The following is a 12,284-nucleotide window of genomic DNA, read 5'->3' on the forward strand; positions in this document are numbered from 1 at the left end:
AAAATATTAAATCAATATGAAGTACAGATCCAAGAAACCTCATGGACTGCAGATACGCTTCAAACAGTATTTTACACTGTAAGAGAGATTCACATAATCTCGAATATGAACTCTATTAAGATTCAAAATAATCTTATGAACACAACTAAGATTCAAAATAATCTTATGAACAAAACGAAGATTCAAAATAATCTTATAAATATAAAAATGCAATGGAACAACAATTGATCCAAACGTATGCTTCTAAACCCCTTGTACAGTCGCACGATTCCTTGGGTTGGCCCACACTCTTATCGGCCGCTCGCACCCTTTATAGATCCACCACGTGTACAGTCATACGTATACACACTTACAGACAGCATACAGCACCCTTTTTAATTTGCTACGTCTACGTCCGTGGCACAGACATACGTACATACATATATACGTATCGACAGCACGCAGCCTTAAATACTCTGGAAACTCCAGACAGCTCTAAACAACTTTAGACAGCTTCAGACAGCTCTAGTCATATTCACAGTCGCAATCACAGTGACAGACACAATCACAGCGACAGACACAATCAGCCCTATGGCTGGAGAACAATGGAGAGCGTACACTTCTTGACGTGATCCAAAACGACCAGTCTGGTTTTAGAAATTGATCTTGCTTAAATCCATAGGAGAGTGAGCAAAGGTCAGTGTAAAATACCCGTGCATATCATGTTAGTAATGTTACTTCGTCACAAGTAATTTCTGGCGAGGTACATGTTAATACAGTCGCTTACCGGGAAAAACACGTATTCACCCTAGATAACGTTGTACGCATGTACAATGAGAAATTGTCGAATAGTTCTAAGGCAAAACCAAGTTATTTCTTTGCCTAATTCTGTGACAAGTGGTATAGATTTTAAGAAGAAATAGATTTTATTTGCGAACAAAGGATACGGCCATGTTTAGAAAAAATTAAATTCACGGATGCATTTGTATATAGTGTACTCGCCAGCACTTTCGACATTTTCCCGAAATAAAACTGGTGATACGGAACTAGTAACTTATGGTCTCCACTGTATGCCAGACAAGAACACAGTAGGTGACACTATGCAGGACATTAGCAAAAGCCTCGAATAATGCGATACCAAAGTACGCAAAAACAGTGACTGTATGCCTGTAATGGAATAAACTTAATTAGGAAACCAACAATGAGCTGGTGCAATCGTAGGGTGAATTTGACGAGATCATAGGGTGAGATGAATAAATCACTTTGAAATATAAGAACGTTATCTAATATGTATTATTGTTAATACAAATGAAATGGTTCATGCTGTTGTTTACTTGTATTGTTTTGCACTTCGGGGAGTATTTTTTATGGGGGGAGAGTGTTGTTGTTGTTGTTGTGTTTTTTTAACAATGGCAGAGTTTAATTCTAAGTTCGAAAAGAGCGAAAAATAATTATAACTAATGTTAAGGTTTGGCAGGCAAGTACTTGAAGGAAATATAACACATATAACATAAACTTGATTTTATTTGACTATACAGTGTATTCAGCGGTATATTCTTTTACAAAAATGAGGGGGGAAAAAGCTACTTTGATGGCTCCATTGCAAACGCCAATATCATGCATTTTTAATTCCTGCTTTCTGGGGGGGGGACGGAATGTAATAAAATGAGACTTTTATTCCATCCTTTCCTTTTCCATGACCATCCATCATTCTTCCCTGAGTCTGCCTCACGTTCGCTTCTGTACAAACACTCTCCTTAATTAAAACTGGATTTTCAAAAACGGTGCGCAGATTTAAATATATAAGAATTCGGTAGAAGTTTTATGTTGGCATTGTATCCAATTCCAATAAATCAATTTCATTTCTGCATGATAACGATATTTATTATTATCACCAGTTTTCTCCTGCACCTTTACTTGGATAACGTCGTACATAAGATAAAATTTGAACAATTCGCGTCATCATTTTGAGGCGTTCTTAGACCAACGGTTCTACCTAAGTTTGGCATGCATAGCTAGAATTTAAGTGTTACTTTCAGCGTTCTGTCATTCTTGGATATAATTATGTATTCTGATCAATGTTCCCAATTTGTCTCCATAAGAGACACTGTTGTATTTAGGACATTTTGGTGTGCATTTTAATAGTTAACAGGACTAGGATGGGTTTAATTTTAAGGATGGTTAGTCATAGTAGACTTAGTACGTTACAGCCTCCTTTTTTTGATACTCAAAATATATGCAGTTTTACTGCATACATTACCTTACCTTATTTAAAAAAATGAACTTAAACTTAATTTGATAATGGGTGTTATATATTATGACTTTAATGTTCTAGAGGTAATCATACATGTACCTTGTACTATGATTTAAGCAGACCAAATATCAAAGCATATCTCCATAACAACCTAAGAAAAGTAGAGGACTCCTTGGATTCGCTTGTTTGAAAAAATATAACTCTAGCCTTCATCTCAATCACACACACACAAACACACACACACACACACACACACACACATCCAGGACTCGCCAACGTTAGGCGTACTATGCAATATATCGCGAACTTGACTGTTAATGTCACGGTCATTTATATCCATAGTTATGTCCTTTAGATATAGCTGAGATACTAAATTGCCCGAAATGAGACAATTTTGTCCCATGTCATGTCAGTTTCACCTAAGGATTCTATCTGATCGAATGAAACGCTATAACGTGGATGACCATGTCGAGTTCTCACCTCAGATGGGCATTCATATGAAAACGACTGCCTCTGTGAACTGTCTAGCAGATTTTATAGACCCGAAAGTACTCTGCGGATGGAATAGTCAAGTCCCTGTAAAACGTGTAACACTTCTCTTCTTGCACCTAGATGATAGCTAATAACACGATGCAGTCCTCCAGTTTTCTAATCTGGTATTCGATTCCTAACAAATCTTGTGTCAACTAAAATCTATCAATATTTTGCAGACAAGAATCGTGGTCTATTAAGAAGTCGTAAATTTCATTTCTCTCCATAATTACTCATTGAAGGAAACATGTTCTTCCAACTCAATCAAAAAGCACGCTTAAAGTAAGATCGAAAGTCACAAAGGGAGATTAATCTAAACTCCAAACGGAAACGTATCCATTGTGAACGTTTTCTACCGCCCACCTTAAGATTACTCCAGCTCACCCTACGATTACTTCACATACCCATATTGGCCGAGCCCGAGACTAGAACTCACGCAGAGAGGCGAGGCGGCAGTGATCGGTAAAGACGAGCACTTTAGACCACTCGGCCACACTGGTCCCCTATTGTAAGGGTATTCTACTAATAGAGATGCATAATATCGCACATTTGATGATTCTAACATGAACAGTTTTTGAAGCCTAACCTCACAACAAAATTTAAACCATGTCTGTGAAACATGAAATATTGATTGGTCATAGTAGCATATATATTTGTGATGAAGTTGTAGTAACTCAGCAAGCGGCATATTCTTACCAAGTTTAATTGTTCGAGGTTTAACTTTATGTATACAAGGCTACATAAAAAAAGAGCTAAAGGAGATTCTTCACCACAAATATACAACTAGCTCTCTGCTTCAGTGTGTCCTTGAGAAAGGCACGAAGCTTTCTTTTTCTCTGCTTGATATAACCAATTATGTTTTTCAGTGGCCTTGAAAAAAAGCAATAAATAAATAAATGAAACGGGAGCTCAGTTCGTAGAGTCCAACTCGTGATCCAAGTGTCGATGGATCGATACTCGCCCAGACAAAGCCCGGATCAGGTGCCACAGTATGTCCTTGGGAGAAGAACTAGGCTCTCATTTCGCCGGTTTGATGTAGCCCATGATATATTAAAGCACCGCGGAGGGCCATTTGTGGTTATTTTACGTAAGAATATTTAGCAAGGTTTGTTACACCGTTTATTTTTAATTAATGCAGTAGATAATACGGTGTGCAAAAGCTTAGTATCCTTTTATAAAGCAAATAATTATTCCTCTATTGGCTGTCAAGCCATGTTAAAGTTGAATATGTTGAATACTGTGTCAGATTTTTGTTGTTGTTGTGTTTAATTATAATGGTGTGCGCACAATTGCGCATGTGCCACTTTGTGTCAGATGAAGAATTATTTGTTCATGTGTTTATCTTGAATTAAAACAAAACATACACACTCACACACACACAAAATAAAAAAGAAGAAAATAACAAAAACAAAACAAAACAAAACAAAAACAGTAGACACTGCCAACACTAAGTAATCGATATACATTGCTACCTTCGTAATTTTCCACTTATTCAGTGGCTGATCCGAGGAACGGGGGCGGAGCCAGCGTCCCACCCCTGTTTTTACTCTTCTATAAAAATGAGCGCCAAAACAACCGGAAGGGTTTCTAGAGTAACTCTTCTCGACAATCAAAAGGTCAAAATTATACACTTGAAACACTTAAAATGCGAAAACTTGGAATTGTTTTTTTTATGTACCTTGGACCACAACAAAATGGTTTCATTGAATAGAGCCCTTGGCAACTTGGATACCCCACCCCACCCCCACCCCGTCCAACGGTATTTCTGGATCCGCCCATATTTTTGGATTGGATCATTAAAAAATACAAGCATGATCTGCCACGTGACTAGAATCAGTATATTGATGGGTTTAACAGGGCACACTTTGTGGATGTATGCGTGATTTCCCTTACAAGCAATGACATTAAACGATGAGTCCATTGAATATAGATTAGCTAATATGCTTTTTTTTTTCTTTTATGCAAAGGTTTTATTTACTGATAGTTAGGTACTATTCCTTCTGGAACACTCTTAAAATATTATAAGTTATAAAGTTGTAAAAAAAAATCTCTTACCATATACGAGAACATTTGTCGACCTCTCGATGGTTTCAACTACACAAATACCATACCCCACTCCTCGTTCATTGACCGTAGTAATATTTATGAGCTGGACGACTTTATTTATATAAAGAAAACAAAAATAGACCTATATGCTCCTAGACAAAAGACTTATTTCAAGACTAGGTCACACATATTTTAAGAGACACACATAATACAACTGTACGCTGATGACACCCAAATATACAAATCAAGCCACCCAACTGAAGTTGATGCTACCATCCAAGGTGTAGAGAGGTGCATTTCTGATGTGAAATCATGGATGACTTGTAACAAGCTGCAGATGAATGATGATAAAACTGAGACCATTCCGATCACAACACAAAGACTTTCTCATTCACATCCTTTACCTCAAACAATAAATATCAGCAACGCCAACATTAAATTCACACAGTCAGTATGAAACCTAGGTGTTACTCTGGACAGTACTCTCACATTGCACCAACATGTCATGAACATATGCAAGGCTGCATATCTTGAGCTGAGACGCATCAGCTCAATTCGCAAATATCTTTCAGCTGATGCCACTAAATTACTTGTGTGTTCATTAGTAATTTCAAGACTGGACTATTGTAACTCAGTTCTATCTGGTTCATCTCAATATCTACTCCAGAAACTTCAAAAAGTTCAAAACACAGCTGCTCGGATCATACTTAGAGTACCACGATCAGAGCACACCTCCCCGCTGCGCTGTACCCTACACTGGCTATCCATTCGATCCAGAATCAAACACAAAATTTGTTCTCTGTGCTACATTTCACTGTCGGACTCCAGTCCAACATACCTATTTGACCTCACCCATGTGTACACACCAGCAAGATACTTACGCTCCTCTTCTGACAATCGTATACTCATTATTCCCACTATGAAAACAAAGTCATATGGACAGCGTTCTTTTGCATACCAGGGCCCAGCAACGTGGAATGAATTGCCCACTGAACTTAGACACAAAGACACAGTGATCACATTCAAGAGAGCTCTCAAAACTCATTTATTTCGACTGCAAGAACAAACTTAAAGACCTAATAATGTTTCCTACCTGAAATATTCTCAGCATGTTTTTTTATTTTTTAATGTTTTTCTAATTTCATGTTGTTTGTTTTTGTAATTATATTTGTATGTTTCTTATCTTATAGGTGTTGTCTAATGTTGTAAAGCGCTTAGAGCATATAAAGATTAGGCGCTATACAAAGTCCTCATTATTATTATTATTATTATGCAAAGAAGTTTTACTTATTTCCTTCTAAATTAATTTCCTTGAATCGCGCTGTCTTGATCTTGTCTCCTTGTCAGAGAACTCCAGCACATCCATTTTGAACGATTTGGCGTGCCATGCAAATAGTATCTGTTTTTGTGAATTAAAATGTAACAAAGGCGGCCCAGAGAGAGAGAGAGAGAGAGAGAGAGAGAGAGAGAGATTGGTCGTATAAATAAGAAAGAGCTCGAGCATGTAGAACTATATGATATACATATTCACGCATAAAGGTATCGTATGAGCTATGTTCCAATAAATAAATTCCTTTTTTAACTATATGTGTAAATACTGTCTGCATGTAATGCTTTTGTAATAATGTAACAAAATTGTGTCCGAGGCTATACCCCAAATAGAATAAACAACACGAACAGTCATTGAAGTGTCTTCTGTTTTGACCTGCTTTAAATACGTATATATTGTCATTTCTTTTAAAAATATTGTGTAATGTTTGGCAATTATATGATCATAAGATTTGGTGTCAATTCCCGCCTGGGGAAAATCGTCCCATACGATGTGCGCTGTTAATATCATTGATATCAATATCCACTTGCAATTTATTTGTTAAAAGAATTGAAGACAGGTTCACTTGTATTAGGAACTATGCATTAATTGTTTTGGGGGTTGTTTGGATTGGGAAGATTTGCGTGGGAAAGTTTGTAAGAACAATTTCGGGATTGCAAATAGTTTGAAGAAAAAAATGTCTTGCTCTGAACAGTATAAAAAAAGAACTAGTTATATCCAGTCATATTGAAGATCGTGTATTTGACTCTCCTTACAAACGGAATGGGGTTTTCACAAGAAGACTTGTAGTTGGGTTTTCACTAAAAACTGATGCTAATATGGCTTCCATCTTGAAATCCTTGTTATCGCCACTCCTCCTAAACGGCTGGTCTAATCAACATGGCGTTTTCACTAGAAGGCTTCTCTTATATAATTTATAATAATCCTAATGAACCTGGACAATAATTTGTCGCTTTGTTCTTCGATGTACCTTTTCTTTCGTAGTTTTTCTTCCAGTTCTAAGGAGTTCTTTCTGTAATTATCAGTACGTATCTTCCAATTTTGGCGAGTCTCAAGTGGTCAATTGGTCTAAAGCGCTCGCATATACCAACGACTGTCGTATCACCTCTGTGCGCATGAGTTCGAGGGTTAGATCTGGCCAATATGAAATCGAATTAGTAAATTTAATATAAATCGTACGTACATTTCATATTTTGGCCAGTAAAAGTTTGAAGAAAAAGAAATGACTGCCACGGATGTGGTCGGGAAGTCTTTAGAAGAACATAATAGGAAATCATACTAGTTTATTATGTTTGCTGTGTGTTTAATAAGTTCGTCTAATGATATTTGTTGTTGTAGTAACTTGACAGTATTGTGTAGGTTGCAGAATTGACATTTTTTTTTTTCACCCCAGTTTTCATCCCTAGGATGTATGCCGATTCCGTGGATTCGTGTTGTGGTGGTAGTGGTGGGTAGGGGGCACGCTCAAAACGTTATACAGTTGAAGTAAATTCAGTATGAGCCAGAAATGCCTACACACTATGCTCGCAAACGTAATGAGAATGCCAAATTCATTATAAAAAATTAATTTCAAAAGCTGTCAGGCGGAAAGGTCCCTATATTTACACTCAGTGGACACTCCCACCGCATCCCAACACACCACCGTGTAAAAAAACAAAAGAAAATAGAGAAGAACGGAATAAACCCACTAGACAACCATAGCTGATTTCGGTAGAAAGACTATTACTTTATTTTGGAGGTACACAAGCACGTTTGCTATATCAATCTACATTGGTTTCGGAAGAATATCCAACGTTAGATCGATAGCATGTACGGTAATTTGTTGTGTTTGACAGCAGATTTCGTAATATCGGTCAGTTATTGTGCATGCACATTTCTGTACTTGATTAACGCCATTATAAATTTTAGGATGAAAGTTCTCTTTTAAGAGAAGATCACTCTGGTCCATCTACATTCAAGAAATATCTTTTTATTCGACAAGAGTGAAAGTATCCATTCATGCGTATATTTAACTCCGTATTTTACTTGAGAGAGAAATGGAACAATATTTTTCTTCAGGCAAGCATGCTATGCTACTCCATCTTCGCTAGCCATGGTTCCTATACTATAAAACCTCTATCTAAACCGTGGCGGATCGAGCAGATATTTCTGTGTTTTGTATCTGTGAAGTTTATTATATGCGGCGACGAAGCCACCGCATCCAATCAAAATTAAGTTGTTCAAATTTGAACACTGTTCCACATGATCGAAACGAGGGAAGCACACAACTTGAATGAACTCATGAATATGCAATTTTCCACTGTTGGTCCGTGTTTGTAGAAATACCTTTCACTCAAATACGCATATAATGGCTTCTCTGTGGTACGTAGTCACACGTCCGATGTCAAACTTACAAAGTATCATTTTGAAGCAATTGCCTCCACCATTTTCGGCCAATGTAACAATGCAACACTGTTCTACAATATTGGTTAGTTAGCATTACATACTTAGAGAAGCAACTCACGAAATCCAATAGACGTCGCTAGGAAAAAGCACTGAAATATCTGCTCGATCAGCGTAGGTGTAGATCGGGTTAACATATCGGAACCATGGCTAGCGAAGATGATGATACTCAGGATTTGTGCTGTTGAGATCATCATACATTTATATTGAAGTTTTACAAAATAAATTAAGGGAAATCCGAAAAGGTCGACAATTGAAACCATGGAATCTATGTATTAATGCTTTTTATTCAGGAATGTCCAGAGTGTGAGTGCTAGAGTTTGTTCAGTTTCAGTTATATTTCCGCGTGCTTTCTGTTTTTCAGATAATCGGCAATCTTGGGCAAAGATTCGACTAGCTTCCGGTGAGCCTGTAGGGCGGGTGATTTGTCTAGTAGACTGGGATATTTTTGCAGAGGGGTGTCGAAAACTGCTAATACCGCCAGATCAGCCAGCGTCAACTTTTATGTGAAGAAAGGTACATTACTATAAAATATATACATGAATATTTATGGTGGTCCATGCAAGACAAATGGAAAGCAAAGACCTAGACCGCTTTCACGTGGTAAATTCAAACACTATTCTAAAAATATGGTTTACCAAGTCAGAACTGAATTCTTTTGACCTTGTCAAAGGGGAAATTAATTTTTCTATAAATTATACTCGAGCGTCTTAGTCTCTTTGCTCGTTCTGTCAAAAAACTAAGTGCGGCATAAAATGTTCTCTATTTTCTTATTCCTTCTGTGCTTATTTTTAAAAAAAAGCCGGAGTGAGCGCTTTCAAATATTTTCGAGACTTTTTTTTTTAAAATTGCGACTCACCAATTAATGTCCTCTACACTTATGTTCACAACTCCTATAAAAGATTTTCTCGAATAACGTGTTTTGCTGAATTCACGAAAAAATGAGCTTGTGAAATTTTTTACTTGCGATAAGTTAGTAAAATAAAATAATTTTATTTTTAAAAAAATCGGATGCTTTTAATATTGTGGAGAAGCAGTATTTTCTATGTTACGTACCAATGAGCCGACAAAATATTGTCCTCCATTGTCCTTCAGCAATTTTACGAAGAACCCAATGAATCTCGGAAATACCTCATCCAGAAGCTTCTGCTCAAGGTCTTTCTGCAAAATAAGACGATAAGAACACACATTCTAGGAATCTTGTGTATCATGGCAATTTTGTTTGAAGAAGTCCTGATCTGCCGGATTACCCATTAAGCACAATAAGCACGTGCTTATGGCACCAGCCCAACAAGGGCACCAGAAAAATATTGAAATTAATTGTTGATGATAAAAATTGAATGAATTATATATGACCATTTCGATCTGCATGTACAATTATTTTGATGTCTAATGATGGCAACACTTGTATTTTCCCAGCTTATATAGCTTTTGTTATTGTTTTTGGAATTTCACTTGGGGTGGGGGTTGGGCTTCATAATATTTTCAGTACTTAAGGCCCTGGAAGGCCTTAAGCCTGCACTGTGTATCTGTGATCTTGCGGTTCTTCAGACAGCATCTGAGATAAAACTTCGCGTTCGATTTAAAACTACAAACATTAATATTTATTAGGATCATAAGCTCACATACGACGTAGCCCCATCATAGTGTACGAAGTTGAATGAAAGGGCGTCAAAGCTCCTGCCCAACACTTCCGTTGACGAACGCGAGTTTATACAGCAAGAAATAATTTCTTTCTCAAGATCAGGTAAAAACGTCAAAAGTAAAGATCACTTGAGCAATTGAACTTAATTTTGTTTTCTTGCAATACCATGGGTTGTGTTTCGTATACCTTTATCAGGTATTTCAAGTAAATTGTTCTTGGAAAATAAAAACCATAATGTTTTTGGAGTCGAAAGGCAAAGTCACGTTAACCGACCATGGCGCAAAGGTTTCCGTGCAATAAGCTGGTTTCGTTTTGATAAACTTCATCAAAGTTGGCAGATGGGTTTCACATTTAGAATATAAGGAAGCCTACTGGTTTAAGGGTATGCAATTCAAAGGTCAAGGTCATAAGGATCTGAGAAATTAACATTACATCCAAGTACAACTGGATGATGATCTATGACACTTGAGAGCGGCTGAGTGAACAGAATGAAGAGAACAGGTCCAAGAACAGACCCCTGTGGAACATCACAACATACATTAACTGGGCTGGAATGTATTACATTTGCAGACACAATTTGTGTCCTGTTGACCAAGTAGGACTTGAACCACAGTAAGGCTGTATCATGAATGGCAAATACATGCTGGAGACGGTGAAGTAATATATCATGGTATATTGTGTCAAATGCTGCAGAGAAATCAAGGAGGGTAAGGACTACAATCTTTCCACTATCCAAAGCAGAGAGAATGTTATTAACTACTTTTAGAAGAGTAGTTTCAGTACTGTGGCAAAGGCGATATGCAGATTGTACATTGCTAAAAATACTGTTTGAATTCAGATGAGTTACAAGTTGGGATAGAAAAACCTTTTCTATGATTTTTTTTATATGAATGGGAGCTTAGAACCTGGGCGGTAGTTGTTTAAATCGTTATGTTCGAGCCGATGTGTCAGCTCAAGGACTAACGGAAGCTGTATCCCCCCAGAGCATAATAGACTCGATCATTTAACCTCGACATCGTTTTGTAGTCAGATAATTATGTAACGTGCGTAGACAAATGTTTCAACTTCATGAACCGATGTCATCGGTAGATAGATAATCTGAGCAAACGAGCTGCGACTGGCTGACTTGGTAAGAATTAAAAATATATCTACCCGACCTGCTTACGAACAGATTTACATTGAACAGCATTACTTTATATTTGTTGTTGTCTGTTTTTGGTCAATAAGTACAAGTCTTAGACAGCCAAAGCTTCTGCATTCTTTAATAAATAAAGTATGTAAAAGGAATTGTTTTTGTGTGATTTAAGAATACATTTTAGTACATATACGCAAGAAACACTTAATAAAGAATGGTCGGTCAAGTGTGCAAGTTAAGTTATCATTTCCTATTATTAATTCCGTATTAAATAGAGCGAATAGATTCCAGGTCTATCGTATACTTTCTGTGTGCAAGATTTAAAATATCCATGAATCATACACAGCCATTTATTTAGAGGAACACTATTAAATACAATTTAATAATGTTAGATAATCTTGTATCTACAATTGTATGTTGTTTGCGAAATCACATATCACATACAACTCTAATATTGAAATAAATAAACAGACACATAAAAATAAATGCCTACTTTTCTTTATATCCGGCCTTTCTTCTTTCTGGACTCTTTTGTCTTCAAACTCTACCCCCGCGGAAGCGAAAACGAGTCTGGAAAGTTCGGCCTTTCCCCTGAAGTCAAAGTAGGTCAACCTGTACGTTCGCATGGCTTTGATTTTTTAATTAAATTACTATTAGCTTTGAGCTACAGCTATATGTACTGAAGACGATAAGATGACGTCCTATCCTCCCAGCGATGTCCGCTTTTATCTGTTCTCGAATTTCTACTTGCCCCTGCCTTTTTATCATGAACGTATCTACCTTTTATCTACCATTTGCGCACGTGTAGACACACCGCAATATTAGCCGTGCATACCACTATCCTAAAAAAAAAAACCTCATGGACAGATCCGTCATCAAGCGTTATGTCGCAGTATCGTATACTGTTATCTGACATAGATAT

The 12,284-nt window shown here is 37.0% G+C and overlaps 1 protein-coding gene across 2 annotated transcripts in view; it reads right to left on the minus strand.

Moving 5' to 3' along the window:
* Window positions 1–8,849: 8,849 nt before the first annotated feature.
* The window catches only part of LOC149787983 (glutathione S-transferase-like), a 92,668-nt gene continuing 89,233 nt past the window's right edge, over window positions 8,850–12,284 (minus strand). Inside the window, exons 3-4 of one of the 2 annotated variants that reach the window (XM_089975696.1) lie at window positions 9,639–9,743; window positions 8,850–9,081 (exon numbers count right to left, since the gene is read on the minus strand). In XM_089975696.1, coding sequence (XP_089831822.1) covers window positions 8,917–9,081; window positions 9,639–9,743 — 270 coding nt within the window. In that variant the 3' untranslated portion in view covers window positions 8,850–8,916. The remainder of the gene's footprint in view (window positions 9,082–9,638; window positions 9,744–12,284) is intronic. The other variant, XM_089975697.1, reaches the window with a different exon arrangement.

Source organism: Sinohyriopsis cumingii, chromosome 11 (assembly GCF_028554795.1).
Source record: "Sinohyriopsis cumingii isolate HCF-2022 chromosome 11, ASM2855479v2, whole genome shotgun sequence".
NCBI classification, from domain to species: domain Eukaryota; kingdom Metazoa; phylum Mollusca; class Bivalvia; order Unionida; family Unionidae; genus Sinohyriopsis; species Sinohyriopsis cumingii.